The following is a 17,762-nucleotide window of genomic DNA, read 5'->3' as shown; positions in this document are numbered from 1 at the left end:
ATTCTCATTTCATTCTCATTTCATTCTCATTTCATTCTCATTTCATTCTCATTTCATTCTCATTTCATTCTCATTTCATTCTCATTTCATTCTCATTTCATTCTCATTTCATTCTCATTTCATTCTCATTTCATTCTCATTTCATTCTCATTTCATTCTCATTTCATTCTCATTTCATTCTCATTTCATTCTCATTTCATTCTCATTTCATTCTCATTTCATTCTCTTTCATTTTGTAATTCTTTTTTCTTTCATTTCCTTCTCTTTTACTTCTTCTTTTGGGTTTTGCTTCATTCAATGCATGTTGGCAGCCTTGATAATCTGCCGTGGTTTCTCTGCCCGGCTTCCCGTGCGCACGGCACATGTCAATGTTTGGTGACGTATGTTTCCTGATGCATTTGAGATGGTGTTTTTCAAATTGCTTTGTGCCGGGCATTTTCAGGTTGATGTCCTTTGGTAGACATTTTCTGGTAGGCACTCTGGGATACCCTGTAGGATGCTCTTTGGTGCTCTGGGATATCCTCATCGACCTTTAGAAATGGATGACTCATGTCTGATGATAGATGTTTCTGATCATGTCGTAAAATTAATCTCTGGCTGTTAAATCTTGCTGTCATACCTTGCTGTCATACCTGGCTGTTATACCTGGCTGTTATACCTGGCTGTTATACCTGGCTGTTATATCTGGCTGTCATATCTCGCTAATTCTCTGGTTGATGTTCCCCACGTGTGTTGGAAGTATGCTCCAAAAGACACTTCATTCTTCTGACACTCGCTGGGTGCCAGATTGGTGTCCTCGCTCGCACGTTCTTCCGCTCTAGCAAAAACCGTGAATGATCTCCTAGTATCTCTGACAAGCCTTCCCCATAATTTCGGGCTTTTGCAGATGCTTTTTCCAAGTGGTGTTTCTTCGCCGCCCGACCCCCAACTTTGCGGCCCTCTGTTTTCTGCTCTTTTCCCGGATTGTGTTCGTGGCCCGATATTCACTTTGCTCCGATCCTCCATTCGCGCAGCCACTCCCATTTCTGGCTGCAAACCGTATTCCGTCGCGGGCTCCGGGACCCACTGGGCCCGCGCCAACTCTCCAGTGCCTGGCGCGGCAGGGCCCATTCTGGGCAGTCCAATACAAGCGAGAGAAAAGCCAGGAATACCAAATGGCAGCAGCAAAGAATCAGCACCCCCATATTTAGGACATGGGTCGCGTCACATGCATCCGTAGATCCCGAAATAATATCCTGAAGTAAATGTACAAGCAATGTCAAGTGGTTACAAGCTACGGCCGTACTGCTGGCATTGGCCTTGACGTTTCGCCACCCCGGCGAGCCGCGACCATCTGCTAATCGATACGGCAATACTTGTACACCAGAAGAAGTGAAACTAATTCTTTACCAACTATTTTTATAAATTTCCCTATTCATAGACAGAGAGGTCCTTCATTCTCTACACATAGTCTATGGTTGAAAGTAGTTGGTGTTTTTTTTTTTAATAGTTCAAGTGTATATATATCTGTCTATTATCCTTTTTTCTTAATAATCGTCAGTTGTTCTGTCTATCTATAGGTCCGCTAAGTGGCCCGAGATAACTAGTGTCATTGGTGCCCGCCGTCATACCAAAAATACAACTGGCGAGCTGCGCGCCATGCAAAATCCCGTCCAGAGCCTGGCCGCTCCACAAGTCGTTCATCTTTGAATGTGGCCCGCCACCGCGAACCGTCCAAACCATCGAAAATATGGTTCAGACTTCAATGGAACCTCACAAATCACGCAGTAACAAACCTACTCTCTGCAAGCCCTTTGTCCTCTATATGGCCGCTAAAGCCTGGCTGTTGTAGCTCAGACATCAGCGACATCGTCCCACTGTATGGGTACGTGCACTACCTTGGGTGCATTGAACACCCTAAAACCCGTGGAACTACAAGCGCTCATATAGCGAACATATGGCATCGATAGAATCTACAGTTGGCATGCTGGAAAACGGGCCATCATATCCGCTGGCTTTTGGGGTGCCATCGCGTGGCAAGCCCAACGCCCTATGCCTTACGACAGGCAGTGTCCAAAACTTCCCGTCACATCCAACATGCGCAACACTCTACAACGTATGTCGTAAGAAAGTGTATTAACGTAAGCTAAATAACCATAACCTGAACGTGCACTCTATCACACAGATATGCTTCCACAAAATAGGCACACACAATAGAAGGCCCACGGATTACTTCAACTTCTTCTTTGGTCTCAATTGGTTGGTGTGGCCACACTTTCTCTTTCTGCAGTTGGTGGCTCTTGGTGGCAATCTAGCGTAACATTTACGGCAGATAGACTTCTCACAGTTGTACTTGGAAGCTAAAGCTTTCAACGATGGCTCAATCATGGCTGTCGATTAAGGAAAAGAGTGGAATTCGGTGCTGAGAAATTGTAGACCAGGCGGTGCGAAAGACTTTTCCAGGTGCACGGGTGCCCACGCGCTCAGTATAGGTGCCGTCTTAGGGCACGAGCCCTATTTGCCCGTCTGTACAGGCCGCCTCCGCGGGGCTGCGCAGCTAAGACGCCGACAGAAATCTTGCCCTGGGGCCGACCGATGTATCACGTGCTGGTGTTCGTCCGTTATTGCGATACCGACGCAAAACCCGTATTTGTCCTTTTTGTTAATGTGTGGTTTGGATCGTGCAGTGGCACCAGGCTTCCATGGCACATCACTGGCATCGCGCGACGATGCTTCTATATTAGTCGCATCATTATCATCGCCATTTCGAGACGCTGCCGGGTCAGACTAATAGGGCCGGCGGCCGACGCGTTGCGGCTCCACCAAAGCGAAATATTAGCACCTGATTCGCTCGAATTCTCAGAATGTGATAATCCGGGCCGTGAAAGAAATAAAAAAAACATCCTCGTGTGCACCTCCCACGTAGCTCGGCTCACCCAGCATTTTTGCCTGCGTTATTGCCCGTATCCAGTCTAAATTCCTCGCGTGTAAGTATTAATTATCGGCGCCCTTGGCAGAGCCAGCATCATGAGATCTGGAGTTCCTGGCCCGAGAAACTGGGTGCAATGCGACTGCATGAGGCTCACAATATAGGAGCCCTGAATGTGCCCTGGTCCTGGACATTGGCTTCCAGCCACCCGGTATTTCTTAAATCAAGCATAGCTTCATACCTATAGGCTCTTTGAATTCCACCCGTCGTGCTTGCCCTGAACATCCAGTATAGCTGATAGGTCTTACTTCCCTCGTGGTTCTCCAAACTGTACGGGTGTGCGGGCGCGAGCGCACGCAGGCGACGAGAACAATAATAAGCTTCGCAACAATTGATGCACTTATATCCGTCATCTCATGGACACCAACTCTCTGCCTGAGAAGGCGCCTTCTCCGGGAGACGACCATCTTGCCAATCTGAAATCTCGCGACGAAAACCAGTATCCTGGTGCTGGAATTCCATCGCTTCCGCAAGACCACATGCCAACCGAGACTTTGCCGGCCCCGTTAGGTCAAAATTCCGATGCTTTGGAGCCTTTGAACCAGCATAGCGATGCCAAAAACGAAGCCCCACTTTTGGGTGAACAGCAAGCCCCGAACATTGAGGCCACGCACCAAGAAGGCGCAAATGACGCGGTGGCCGAGCGCCCGGAACAGGACCAAGAGGCAAACTCGTCCTTGTCTCACATTCCTTCGTTGCGCTCGTTTGCCACGCCCCTGAAACTGCTTCCTCCTCTTAAGGACATCGAGCATATTACTACACCCAAGAGCTTTGGAGTCGCGAAGGACGACACGCTGTCACGTGCCGCGTTCAAGAGTTCGCCCGTCCAGACGTGTAACAACAGCATACAACTCGCGGACTTGGCGGAGGCAGAAGAGGAGCCTTATGACACGGCTGCTAATGACACATTTGCTCACACTGCGGGTCCCGTGCAACGCGCCTCACAAGCCAGCAATCCCAAATCTGCCGAGATCGAAGTAGCTGCTGCTTTCCTAGACGTCAATCCAGAGGCGCTTATGGTAGGAGGCCCAGAACTAGCTGCGAAGCTTGCCCATAGGGCGCAAGCATTTGGGAAACTTCAGTCTGACCTCTCCTTCTTTAAACTCAGTCAGGAACAAATGAATCAAGTGCAACAGAAGAAGTTTGGGCAGTTGCAGATGAAGTTGGAAACCCTCACCGAGGCAAACAAGAGCCTCATCTCCGAAAACGAACACAAGTCTTTGGAATTGATGAGATCGCAGGAAGCGATGGCGGACTTGAGGTCCGAAAACTTTTCCTTGCATGAAAAGGTGTCTGAGTCTGAGAGTTCCAAAACGGATTCTAAAGCCGGCATCAAAATCAAGGAACATGAAATTGGCCAGCTTAATGAAGCACTCGGAGCACTCACCCACTCTAATGCCGAGCAAGGGCAAAAGATCAGCGAACTCACGCGTGAGTTGAACGATGCCACCAATGAAAACTTTTCCTTCAAGCTTCAGTTGAGTAAGACTTCCAATGAGCTTGAGTATACCAAGAACCAGAAAGAGTGGTATGAGAGCCTGTTGAGAAAGACACAAGAGAAGTACACAGACCTACTCAAAAGGCTTGACTCGGACTCTTTGATAGATTCCAACAAAATCTCGTCCTTAAAGACTCAAAACGAAACTTTGTCATCTCTTAAAAATAGCTTGCTGGACCAAGTAAATCAACTTCAGCAAACCCTCGAAAAGACCAAGTCTATCAAAGCAGATTTGGAGACGAAACTAGAGATTCTGAACTCGCGCTTCACGAAGGAGATGGACATCAAGAAGGAGACAATAGAGCTTTTGAGCGTTCAGCTTCAAGAAAAGAATGATAGGATCAGCCAGCTAGAATCATATGCAGACGATATCAAAACATCAAGTGCTGACTCGCTTGAATCTTTGCAACGCCAAGTCATCGAGAGAGAAGACAAGATCATTGCGTTGGAAGAGAAGCTCAAGCGAGCAGAAGAGGCATTGGATTTTGAATTACACAAAGAAACCCAATTACCCAAACTAGCGCCCTCTGCAGAGCTCATTCTACAGGAGGGTAACCTGGGAATTTCTCTTTCGACCCTTTATACCGAGTTCAACACCGTCAAGAAGCAATTGATTGTGGAAAAATCTCAGAAGGAAAAACTTGCAGCTGAGGTTCAACACTTCATTGCCGAGTTAAATTCTAAAAAACCTGCGATTGCAAATTACAGAAATAGGATTCTGTATTACGAAGAGACTCTCAAAGACGTTCTTACAAAAATGGAGTCCATTCGCATTGAGAAGATAGAAAGTGAGAAGGAATGTATCAGGCTAAGAAGCAGATTAGCATCTCATGAAATAGAGATTCTGACCATCAAGCAATTGTCCAAAGATTTGGGAAGACAGTTGTGTTTCTACCTTATACACTCTAAGATTCGAGATGGGAATGAGGATCCATTGAATCTGAGCGAAAAGAAAGCCATCGATCAAATCCTTGCGAAGAGCGGCAACAAAGACGCACATGGTGAATCTGACACTGATCAATTGATCACTGAAAGGTTGCTCGGCTTCAGTAGCATCATTGAACTTCAAAAGAAAAATGAAGAGTTAACTATTGCAGTGAGGCTGCTTGGTAAACAACTCGAGGAAAAGGATGCTGAACCTCATGGGTTTGAAGCCGCCGCCGTAGAAGAGGCGAAGGAAGCAATTTTGACACTTCAAAGCGAACTAGAAAGTCTCACAATCAAGTACGATGCTGTTGTCAAGGAAAGAGATATGATGAAATCGCTCAGTGGAAATTCATTACCAGGTGATAACAATGCAGATGTCAAGATTCTTCGGGAGGCTAATGCTGATCTTAAATTGAGAGTCAAACAAAGCGAAGAAATGTTCAAGACAATAAAAGCACAATCAGAGACAAAGCTCAAACAGCTCAATGATCGCTTGCTTGATTCCAAATCTACCAATGAAGAATTAAGCACTCAGTTGAGTGCAGCAAAGCACTCTGTCGAGATTTCGGAAAGCAGACTTGAAAACTCAAACAAGTTTCTTGACAACGCTCGGAAGGAGATTGAACACTCTAAAAAAGAGACAATTTTTTGGAAAACTCAGGCGTCTAAACAAGAGGACCATCTTGTGAAAAAGTCCAACGAGTTGCGTGACATTGAGCATAAGCTCCTGGTGTCTGTTAGCCTTCAAAACACTCTTCAGACAGAGAAGGAAATGTGGCATCGTGCTCAATCCTCGTTACTGGATGAAATCCTGACTTTGAAGAAGGATAAAGATCAGCTTTATTCTTTCGTGCTTAATTTACAAGCTCTTCTCAAAGAACGGGAGGCCTCAAGCACAGAACTCTCCAAGAAGTTATCACAAAGCATCGAAAATTATCAGAGTTTACAGGAAAAGATCAATGACAAGGAAGATAGAATTCAGACCTTGTCAAGCCAGTCCGATATGGCATTAAAAGCTCAAAATGCCAAATTGGAGCAGGTCAACGAGCTCAGTCAGAAATTGTTGGATGCTAGAAGCAAGATTTCTGAAAAGGAAGGTTTGATTGAAAGCCTTCAAAACAAATTGAAGTCGGGAGAATTCAAGAAGTCGAACTCTCGCTTGATCCCTCAAGATATGACGCATGTTTCAGAGAGAGATGGCACGCCTATTCTTATTTCAGAGTACAATGATCTCAAAGATGCTCTCAAGGCTGCCGAGGCTCAGGTAGATGAGTTCAGCTCTATCGCAAAGTCAGCAGAAGATGCTCTTATGAAGGCTTCTGCTTCTTTTGATGAGTTCAAAGAATCCTCTCTGATAAAATTCACTTTGTTGGAAGATGAGAAGAATAGTCTTCTGAAAGAAGCAGAGACTCAAAAACAGCAAATTTTAAACCTCCAACATCAGTTACAAGAACAAGGTTCGAAAACTTCATCAGAGATTCAAGATTTGCAAACAAGATTGCAGGAGAAATCTTCGAAGGCAGAGTCATACGATGACATGAAGTTAGATTATGAGAAGAAGATTCATTTGTTGACTCAGGATTTGAACAACCAAGTGTCTATGTCGGATGATCTTCAAAGACGCTATGAAGCGAAATTGTCTGAGGCTGATCTGTTGAACTTCCAAATTTCTCGGCAAAAAGAAGAAATCAATGAGCATGCTGTCCAATTGACTGCTCTTAAGTCAAAGCTCAGTGAAGCAGAAGCAGAATTGGTGCTCAAAGAAGACCGCATTAAGGAGTGTCTCTCGGGACAGCAAGATGACTTGCAAAGCACACAGATCAAACTTCGGGATTTACAGTACCAATATGACCTTGCATTGACTCAACTTGAATTGCAAAAACCATCCTCCGAAAGTGATGTATCTACATCGAATGATGATTTTAGGCAAGTTTTAAGCTACTTACGTGCCGAAAAGGATTCTGCCGAGTCTAAGGCTGCAGTGGCGACTGACGAGGTGGCTCAACTCAAAGTACAACTCGAAAGTGTCTCAGCTGAATTTGAAGCCACAAAATCGCAAATGTCTCGATTACAGTCAATGAAAATAGAGCTCGAAGATGCTAACAAAGATCATGCACGTCTAATGGAACAGTTGGAACAACTAAACATTTTACGTGAAAGTAACAGAACATTGAGATCAGAGAATCGTTCTTTCCTTGAAAAAATTAACAGATTGGAAGCAGAAATTGAGCAAATTTCTGCAAGAGCTCCTGAAAATGACGATAAGATGCAAGTTGACGTTCAAGCTCAAGAGTTGAATCTTTTGCGCGAAGAAAATGATCGTTTGAAGAATCAGGCGGACAAGAATGAAGAGCTCGAAACTTTGAATCAACGATTTACTAGGCTCAAAAGCGAGTATAACACCAAACTTTCTAATCATCGCAACAAGAATAAAGAGTTGGAGAGACAGATGACGGACATCAAATTACAACTCCAAAAGACCGAGGAAGAACTTGCCAAACTCAAGTCCACCCATAACAGTGTTGTCGATGCTTCATCAGTTACGTCGCAATTGGAACAATCCCAAAAGGACAAAATTGAGGCTGAGAAGAAGTTCACTGACGAGATAATGAGCTTGAAGCGCAATTTTGAAAAGCAGAAAGTAGATGCTGAATCAGCGTTCCAAGCTAAGTTGGCTGAAGTCACTTCAACTGCTTCTTCTGTGGGCATTTCCGAAACCCAAATCAAAGAAAAGATCAATGCTGAATGGAAACAGAAGTTGGAGAAGGCTACGGCTGACTTGAAGAATAAGTTCGAGAATGATTTGAGCAAAGCAGTGGAGCAAAGAGTCCAGAAACGTCTTCTGGAATTAGAGAAAGATGAAAAGAATCTGAGCGAGATTCAAGACCGCATTAAGAAAGAGTATGAGACTCAAATTGACGTCTTAAACCAGAACTTCGAGAAACGGTTAGCTGACGAAAAGGCTGGCGCAAAAAAAGCTGTCGGTACGATGTATGAGCTAAAGCTCAAAATGTTGAACAAAAAGCTTGAAAAATATGAAAAACAAAAGAGTGGAAAGTCACAGGAACAGAAGCAAGAAAACAAAAAATCGGTTCAAAATACTCCAAAAAATGAAGTGAAGGGGTCTCAAGATGTGCCCTCGGATATTGTCCAGACAAAAGTAGGGAAAATAAGCGGTGAGCCCTCCGTCGAGAAGCCTACTTCATCCCCACAACAGGAAAATGATTCCGGAAAGAAAAGACCCTTTTCTCAAGGGAACCCTCCAAACGTGACATTCAAGAGATCGAAAGACTGATATCCGTTACTGTCTAAAGCTGGCTTCTGTGGGGAAGCGGATGAAGCAGATTAGTCTGATCATTGTTAATCTTATATAGACATATGGTTGATGAATTGCAAGAAAGACAATTGAGCGGCGAATCCTAGTAAAAAATTCAGTTCACGATGAGGATATTCCATCCATTAACGTGGCTTCCATGATTTTTAAACGTCACATAGTCCCCCTCGTTGTTCGGAACAATCACAATAGCACCATCGATGCAAAAGCGTCTTCTGCTGATAGTCTCATTCGGACCTAGTGTCAATCTTATCCTCAGATGCTTGTCCACTTTGTCATAAAAAACTCTTTGATCGGTGATGTGATTTCCGTCATTGTAGACTTCCTTCATTATGTCCAAAATGTAGTTGCCATTATTTTGCGTTTGAAAACCAACAAGATATAAATCAGAATTGAATATGTCACCTTTGGGCAGAATTTGAAAAGAAGGCTCGAACTTTTGAGAAGGCGTCACCACCAAGTATGCAAACGGACCTTTGTGAGTGATTCTTGAGCCCGTATCATCACTGATCACCACATCACCTCTGTACTCTTGAAGCTGTTTCAAATTTTCATGAGCAGCAACTTTAAATCTACTTGTCCCATGCTTCCTCATTTCCTCTGTATCACTGTCGGCCACCAATGAGGCATGGAAAGCCCACGAGGCGACTACGACAAACAATACGATGTTCGGTAGAAGTTGTTGCCTGTCTGTGTTCTTAAAAAAATATGAGCCAAGTGGGAATTTTGCTTGGTATAGATTCAATGGCCTCGTGCTTTCTTCATCATACTGAAATAATCTCTGTACGGCTATCCGCTCATCAATAATCCCAAGAGAAAGCGCAAGTGAATTTCCCGTTCCAGCAGGCACAACAAATATTTTTATTTGCCCCATATCCACCTTTGAAAGTGAGTTGACAAACTCGCTAATGGAGGTATCCCCAGCGATGATGATCATCAAAATCGGTCTACCGTTGCTCTGCAAAGTCGACGAAAACTCATGGATGGAAACCGACGAAGTAGTCGCAACATATTTGTGTTTTACAAGAAAGAGATCATCAAAGAGTGGTTGAAGTATTCTCCCGTAGAACCCAGCCTCTTTCGTGCGAAGTTGTGATCCCGACTTTGTAGAGTCCAAGACATAAACATCATTTTGATTTAAAAGCAACATATTTCTATCGACTATAGGGCATTCGGCTTCAACGGAGGATCTACTGGAGCTAAATTGAACTCGTGGGTTCCCATCCTGGTTAATAAATTCCACCGTGGTTTGAGTGGATTGCTCGCAAAGAATTGCAGTCATGTTGTCGTTCGTGAATTACCTTCATCCCATCGTTACCGTTGGGTCAATTTGCACACATGCAGGATATCTCAATATGTCCGATTATGCACAGAACTGTGGCCGATCACCATCAGTAATCATCACAGACCATGAAAGCCAAGGTTTCAGTCAATCGGTCCATGAGTCCAAGCTATCTTCTTGAATAAGGATTTTTGTTTCCTTGACTATAGTTTGATTGGTGGTGATTGTTTTGATGTTGTCTCTGGTAGTTCTGATGACCACCTTGATGACTGTGAGCATTGAAGTTGTTGCCATGGTGACTACTTTGGCTTGAACCGCCATTATTGTAGCCCCTGTTGTTGTGTTGACTTCTTTCGTAACCAGTGTTACTATATCCACTGTTGTTGTATCCACCGTTGTTGTATCCACCGTTGCTGTATCCACCGTTGTTGTATCCACCGTTGTTGTATCCACCGTTGTTGTGTTGACTGTGGTTGTATCCATTGTTGTTGTATCCACCACTGTTGTATCCACCGTTGTTGTATCCACCGTTGTTATATCCACCGTTGTTGTGCCCACCATTATTGTAGCTGGTATTGTATCCACTATTGTAGCCAGTGTTATTGTACCCGTGGCTTTGATTGTGGCTTGCGTTGTAGTTGTTGCCGATGTTGTTATTTCCATGATTGTTGTATTCATTGTAGCCTTGTCCGTTTCTGCCATGAGTATTCCCTCTTTGGTGATTGTGATGGCCTTGGTTCGAGTTATGACCCATGGAATTTTGAGCAACTTGATTTGCTGCAGAACCTCCCTCAATCATTGCTCTATATCCTCCGTGGCGCATAGAGAACATCATGAATTCCTGCTTCCCTGCGGGGCCCTCGTTAACATAATCTGAAGTATTTTGGAAGCGGGGATTGAACCTTTGCCTGCTTGTAATTGAGTATTTGTCCTGATCACTCAAAACTTTGTTGTGAGAAATGTAACCGTTCAATAACATTGACTTCCCGAAGGTAGTTTTAGGAAATTCATACCAGCATGGTAAGAAATCTGAGTTCTTCACGTTAGGCAAGTCGCCCTCTTTCAAAGGAAACACCAACTCTCCATTCACCTCAAATTCTCCTGTTGACTTGACTATACCAGCCAACCCACTGATTGCTGATTTGAAACATACTGACTTTTCATCATCAAAGTGTCGTTTGAATCTCTCGTAATTTTTGTTTTTACTCGAGATGTATAGTTGGGCAGACTTGTTGGTATTCCTTTCTGTTTCTGCATCAGTCAAAAGAGGGTATTTTGCCTGAACGGCAGTGAGAAGCCGGTTTTGATCGATGAAAGGCAATAAAGCAATTCCCTGCCAGCTCATTTTAGCTCCATTCATATCAATTTGGAAGTCCTCGGGATAGAAATCAATGATTTCACTGCTGGGCTCGCTCATCAATCCTCTAAAAACTTCCGGTAATGTATGGCCAGAAGCAGCAGGCAAGACGGCCATAAGCTGCTCGTAGGGTCTGAACGGTTGGCCTAATTCGAACGAAATTCCTTGTTCTCCAACAACATCCCTGATGTCAACAAAGTCGGCCGCAAAAGGTGCATAATGATATGGATAATACCATTGCCAAGACGGACACCCCTGGTAATAGTACAAGAGCACCCAAGAGATACCCTCCAAATAAGATCTTGCAACATCCTTTCTAATTTGGTTTATCTCTTCATCTGTCTCGACCTGAAACTTGGTCTTGTAGTATCTGTCTCTATACCCAGTTTCCCAAGTGCGCACATTGTCTCCTTCATTGTCCGATCCAGAATCTTCATTTGCCTTTGTAGTGCTGGCCAACAGCTGATCCTTTTCTGTGTCAGCTTTCCCCTCTTCAACTTCTGGTTTTGGGGTTTCGGACTCGCCGCTTAAAAGTTTTTTGAGTGCAGCTGCAGCATCTGCATTTGCCATATTCGCTTTGGTGATTATATCACGATTTTGTACAATGTCTTTATTCGAAAGCTGCGCGTATCCTTCAACCATTTTGCCGGAAGTGTCCATCAAGGGCATGTTCATGTCAGCAGTTAAGGGCGCCTTTTCTTTACCCTTTGAAACTGATGGCAAGTACTGCTTTTTCAAAGTTTTTTCCTCCAGCTCGGCCCATCTTCTCTTCCTACCATTGTTTTGGAATCTGAGGTCATTCTCGCGTCGCTTTCTGAAGATATCTTCTTCTTTTGTCGATAAAACGGCTAAAAGCTGCTCGACACCCTCTAAGTTGAGTTTTCCGTCGCATGTTATGTAGTCACGGAGTCTTGGAATCACTTGTTTCCAGCAGCCGATCAAGATGTCGATTCCGTTATCACGCACACTAAGAGCAGGCATGTGAGGCAAAAAGTCGTTGCCGACAAAAAAACACATGAAGACCCAGTCATCAATAGCCCGTTCCAAATCCCATGCGATCGACATTTTCTGTTTCAACTCGACCTCTAGATACTCTCTGAGCACATTCACGTGAAGCCACAAAAACGGTTTGCGCGCGTCTTGCTCGTCGAGTCTTTCTTTTTGTTCGGCGGTCATCAGGAGCTGAGCTGAAACCCCCATGCGCCCGTTGCCTTGCGCAAATACATCTTCTCTGAGAACCCTGAAGTGAGGCTCATGGGTGGCAAGACCCAAAAAAATGAGGTCTGCGTCTAGTCCATAGATGCAGTGCTTGGTGTTTGGATCGTATTCGGGGTCCAGTCTCTGTGATCTGATGAAGCTCATCAATTTATGCTCACCTTCACCAGGGACAGTGGCATCGCTTATGATGACCTGGAGATCTTTCCATCCAGGATCCGACGCCAACTTGTATGCGACCCAATACCGAAGTGCTGCCGCAAGTCCGTCCATGAACGGAGTTCCGGGCGTGATGGCATTAGTGTCCCACTTTCTCTTCCCTTTGATCGAGTCGTCGATAGACTCGCCTCGAGCTTCGCATTCGAGAATTTGTCTCTCTTTTTCCTCATTGGCTATTTTAGCTTCCTGCGCCGCGCGAAATCGACGAGCTCGTTGCTGGTTCATTTTAGCTCTGGGTGCCACGCCGTCAACAGCGATCACAAGGACCTTCCGCGGTCTGGCCATCATAAGCACTCGGTCTGTGTATTTAAATACATCCAAGAACATTTCATCCTCAGTTTCGGGAGCCGGTTTGTGCTCTGGGTGGGAGCATGGATGGACGATACCATTCATATCTAAGTACAAATTGTCCAACTCTCCGTTAGGATTGGGGTCTGAATACTGGGGCACTTTGCCATATTCCGCGTCCGAGGGCGTTTCCACCACCGGGGAGATGATTTTTGGGTATTTCTTAGAAAGCCATCTGAAAAGTGCCGGAACTCCCATGGTATCTTGGGTATTTCTGTGGCAATGTGGGACGGAAGGAAAGGTTTGCGAATTTGTCTACGGTGTTTTTCTCTTCTCGCTTTGCGCTGTTGTGTATATGTAGGTTGATGCGTATCAATCCGGAGAAGAGGTGCGATGGTAAAAAGAAAGATTACTCGGGGGAATGGAGATGCCGACTTTCTGTGTGCACTCGCCCAGCTTCCTATTTATTTCTTGAGTCATCACGATTCTTCTATTTTTCATCCTTTGAGAACTCAATTGCAACAATGGATTCCTTTTTTTGTCAGGTGTTGCACCTAAGGAACAAGCACAATTTAAAACCTCTTGACTCACAGGCCCTGCGCCTCGATACATTATGTAGAGAAAACTGGAAAATTACTTGTTTCCTTTGCCTGGCCATATTTGGTATATAGCTGTATTCAGCTGATGTTCACTGATCTCTTAAGGCGACCTCTCCTATCTTGTACATTTCGCCGTGTTGAATCTATGTCAGCACTGAAAAGGTCTTCGTGACTGAATCAGCTTGTAGTGCACTTCTCTTTGGCCTTGCTTACAGGCAAAGATAGTAAAGTTGAATGCGATCACTGGAAGAACAGCCAGGCCTCCAAGGAGGCGAGTCATCCTCTATCTAACAACAAACGTCAAAAAATAACGACAACTGCAGGATTCGAACCTGCGCGGGCAAAGCCCAAAAGATTTCTAATCTTTCTCCTTAACCGCTCGGACAAGTTGCCTTGATATAACTTTTGTGGCAGCAAATAGAATAAGTGAGCGCATACCACCTTTAAAGGTGATCCAGTTTTGTATCAAGACGCATCGAAACACATCGCTGTTGGAAAAACATTTATAGTATTCTCTCGGGCTTACTGAGCCAGCACAAGGCGAGTCGCAAGAAGTGGGCTCCCTAAGTCCGCTACAACCATCTGAGTTGAAGCGACTACTACAGGAGACCTATCCTGGGAGTCGATGACGTAATATCCAATACGTAAACAGATGCGGCCATGAAGGCCGTCCAGACCATGACTAACGGAAGGGGACGGGCCGAGGTAAGACACTTGGTACGTAGCTGGGAGCTGTTGTAAGGTTTTCTATATGTATTATTTATATAGTTTTGCCCCTTTAATCACATGAATCTACCAAAAAAAAAAGAAATTTACAACAACGGAGACGCCACAGACACTTTCCTCAGCCATTTTTTTTCAAAGAAACATCGTATTATAGGGTGTCACTGGAGAGGTGTAAAACCCCACTACTAAAGGAAAACTAAAAAGAAAACCTATGATAGACATTGGCTCAGGTGAGAAGGTGCAAACACCAATTCACGAAATCTTCCAAAGAAAAAAAAAGACTTCTGCCCATAATCAATGTCAATAACTCGAAAAAAGTTGACTCAATTTCATCGGCCCATAGGATATATTTTCCTGAGGGCCCGTGACCATTGTTCATTCGACAAGGCGGTAAGACGTACATTTGTCCCGAAGCAAATAAACCATGCGAACGACTTTAACAAGCCCATCAAGGTTTCTTAAATTATCAAGAGAACTATTTAAAAGAGCTAGCATCTCCCTAAAGTGAATTTGAGCTTGAACGACGATCTCTTGCCACCAGAAAGGCGCGGTTCACATTCATTGTAGAGGTGGGTTAACTTATAATCGCTATAACATCTGTACAAAAACAGCCTGCATTCGAATCTTGACGCCCCATTCAAAATCATGAAAGAGAACATATGAGCCATGATTGAATAGATGGATGGCGGTGAGATCCTTTTGTACCAGCCATTCTTGTTTGTATAAGTCTTTTCAAAGTTTTCGCCAGCGTTTCATCGCCTTCACTTCGGGGCAGATCACAAGGAAATGCCCTGGGCGAAGTGACGGAAGTTCTTCCTTTTTTTTTTGGTAGATTCATGTGATTAAAGGGGCAAAACTATAAAAAAGACATATATAAAAAACCTTACAACAGCTCCCAGCTACGTACCAAGTGTCTTAGCTCGGCCCGTCCCCTTTCGTTAGTTACGTCTTGGACAGTCCTCATGGCACGTATCTGTTTACGTATTGGATATTACGTCATCGACTCCCAGGATAGGTCTCCTGTAGTAGTCGCTTCAACTCAGATGGTTGTAGCGGACTTAAGGAGCAGCGATTTGTTTTCGGCCTTCACTTCGGAGATAATTTTAAATCCCTGAGTTTACACCTCAGGCGGTCACAATGTAGAAATGAAAACAATAAAGCAGATGTAGACCGTAAGACACTACAGTTGAATTTGTTTTCAATATAAGTTTAGAATTAAAGGATTACATGAAAGGGCGTGTGGCGCAGTTGGTAGCGCGTCTGCTTTGCATGCAGAAGGCCATCGGTTCAAATCCGGTCTCGTCCAAAATTTTTTGGAAATAAAATGAGAACATTTTTGGCAAAACAATTGTTAACCACAGTGTTCTTTCCTATTTATATGTAGATCGATAGTCTTCAAGGCTGAGCTTGATGAGATATAACTTAAATGAGATACTGTTCATATTTCGCTCACGCACAAAGTTTCGTATCCAGCTTGAGGCCAAGTTTATTGAATTCTTTGTTGGTCGTCATTATGTAAAAGTGAAAACAACCTTTTTGACCTCTCCCCTCTCGAATCTCTCATAGCACAGTTTGGCATCATTTATGGGACACTTGGTATCAATCAAACTAATTAGATCGCATTTCAATTCCTCAAAAACTCTAAGTGCTTCATGGAAGAGAGACCAAGCATTGCATCTTCCGAAACTAATTGTAAGACCTTTCACGTATGATTCAAGAGCATTAAATGGAAAAGGGTCATGACCCATACCGACAGAGCTGATAAAACCTCCCCTTCTCACATTAAAGAATGCTGTCTTCAAGGCAGAAGTAGCACCCACTATTTCTAGGACTGCATCAAACCCTCTATTGTCGGTGATTGATTCTCTTAAAGAATCCAACTTACCTGTTTCACTTTTGAAATTCACGGTTTCAACTGCACCAAGCAACTTCGCATGGTTCAATCTGTCTTCAATCCCATCAACTACTACGATATGTTCGAAGCCGAAATGTTTTAAAATCCTGACGGCGCAAAGCCCCACTGGACCTGCGCCGATTTGTAAAACTCTGATAGATTTCCGCTCCATGTTGTCCTGGAAGTGATCAATAATTTTTTTCACTCCGAAATACCCAGTGACAAAAATGTCTGCCATAAGCACGTACACAGAATCATCTATATTGTCATTTGATGTTGGTTTTTTCACCAAAGTTGTCTTTGCAAAAGGTACCAAAACATACTCAGCTTGACCGCCCTCAAGGCCTGCTTTGCCGAAAGTGTTGGTTTGATCACATGTGCCGGAATACCCATTTTGGCAATACCAACATTTTCCACACTGAATGGTGAATGTTGCGATAACATCCTCGCCAATCATGAAATCTTCGTCTTTTATGTCAGAGCCCCTCTCCACCACAGTTCCCAAAAATTCGTGACCCATGGTGCTATTCTCTTTCAGTGGGATATGTCCGCGGTAATAATGAAGATCTGACCCACAAAGCCCTGAAAATTTGACTTTTACAAGCACATCTGTCGGCTGAGATATCTTGGGAACCTCCTTCTCGATTGTTTCAACAAGATAGGGTTTCTTAATAACAGCAGCTCTCATATTTGATTCCAGGGAAGAAAACGTACGATCTCTTAATCGAATCTCAATTCCGCGGCATTTTGTGGGGTCAGGCTGGTCACGTGTGTAAGGCCGAGCTTATCAGTTTGGAAAACCATTCGTTTGGGGATGTATACCCGAGTTTCCAACGCGAGCAGAGAAAACCTGCGTTCACAGATATATATATTTAGATTACTGTGTATAGCTTACAACAGGGAAAATGGCAAATAGTAGCAAGCGGAAGAAGCGAAGACAAGCCACTAGTACATAGTACTTGGCCAACACCCGATTTGACAGTCATTGATAGCATAATAATTTCCGGAAATTACATTCGGTTGTGCAAACTCCAGAAAAGGGGCCGCTTTGGATGTACCAGCTAAAGAATTGTTGCTGGTCCATTCCACAAAATCTTGACTATTTCGATGAAAATTTTTGCAAGTGGTAGTTGCCTCTTCCATGAGATGAAGGATGCCAAGGCAAAAATGTTGATGTAAAGGATCTGTGCTCCCAAAGCATATAGGATGTAGAATACAATGGTCGCAGAGGTGAAACAACTCAGTGGTAAATAGTCCCAAATTGGATAAGAGTGTTCCAAGATCCCTGATAGCTTAAAAATTAGAGAATCGCTATCAAGCTCACACAAAACAGTGCCGTTGACATTGTTGTATGATGCTTGTATTTTGAGCGCGACGAGGTCAAACAAATACTGTTCAATGTTCTCCATCTCCACTCCCTTAGAGTCTCCTGATTTGATAGCCGAAACAAATTCA

The 17,762-nt window shown here is 44.0% G+C and overlaps 3 protein-coding genes and 2 non-coding genes across 5 annotated transcripts; 1 reads left to right on the top strand and 4 right to left on the bottom strand.

Moving 5' to 3' along the window:
- Window positions 1-8,824: 8,824 nt before the first annotated feature.
- Window positions 8,825-9,877, bottom strand: METBIDRAFT_34954 (uncharacterized protein; the record flags this gene model as incomplete). The annotated part of the gene is made up of 1 exon (XM_018856544.1): window positions 8,825-9,877. One exon carries the CDS (start codon window positions 9,875-9,877, stop codon window positions 8,825-8,827), a length of 1,053 nt encoding a protein of 350 aa, XP_018714084.1.
- A 4,121-nt stretch (window positions 9,878-13,998) lies between these two features.
- METBIDRAFT_t17 lies at window positions 13,999-14,080 on the bottom strand. Its single transcript has one exon. It is a non-coding gene; the product is annotated as a tRNA-Ser (tRNA).
- Window positions 14,081-15,646: 1,566 nt separating this feature from the next.
- METBIDRAFT_t60 lies at window positions 15,647-15,719 on the top strand. The gene has a single exon. It is a non-coding gene; the product is annotated as a tRNA-Ala (tRNA).
- Window positions 15,720-15,924: 205 nt separating this feature from the next.
- On the bottom strand, window positions 15,925-16,995 carry METBIDRAFT_38262 (uncharacterized protein; the record flags this gene model as incomplete). The annotated part of the gene is made up of 1 exon (XM_018856979.1): window positions 15,925-16,995. The coding sequence occupies one exon, from the start codon at window positions 16,993-16,995 to the stop codon at window positions 15,925-15,927; it is 1,071 nt and encodes a 356-aa protein (XP_018714083.1).
- A 373-nt stretch (window positions 16,996-17,368) lies between these two features.
- Window positions 17,369-17,716, bottom strand: METBIDRAFT_30037 (uncharacterized protein; the record flags this gene model as incomplete). Its single annotated transcript, XM_018855539.1, has 1 exon — window positions 17,369-17,716. One exon carries the CDS (start codon window positions 17,714-17,716, stop codon window positions 17,369-17,371), a length of 348 nt encoding a protein of 115 aa, XP_018714082.1.
- Between the last annotated feature and the right edge of the window lie 46 nt (window positions 17,717-17,762).

This window comes from Metschnikowia bicuspidata, assembly GCF_001664035.1.
Source record: "Metschnikowia bicuspidata var. bicuspidata NRRL YB-4993 chromosome Unknown METBIscaffold_1, whole genome shotgun sequence".
Lineage (NCBI taxonomy): Eukaryota > Fungi > Ascomycota > Pichiomycetes > Serinales > Metschnikowiaceae > Metschnikowia > Metschnikowia bicuspidata.
Note: the sequence above shows the minus strand (reverse complement) of the source record. Positions and strands in the feature narration are given on the sequence as shown.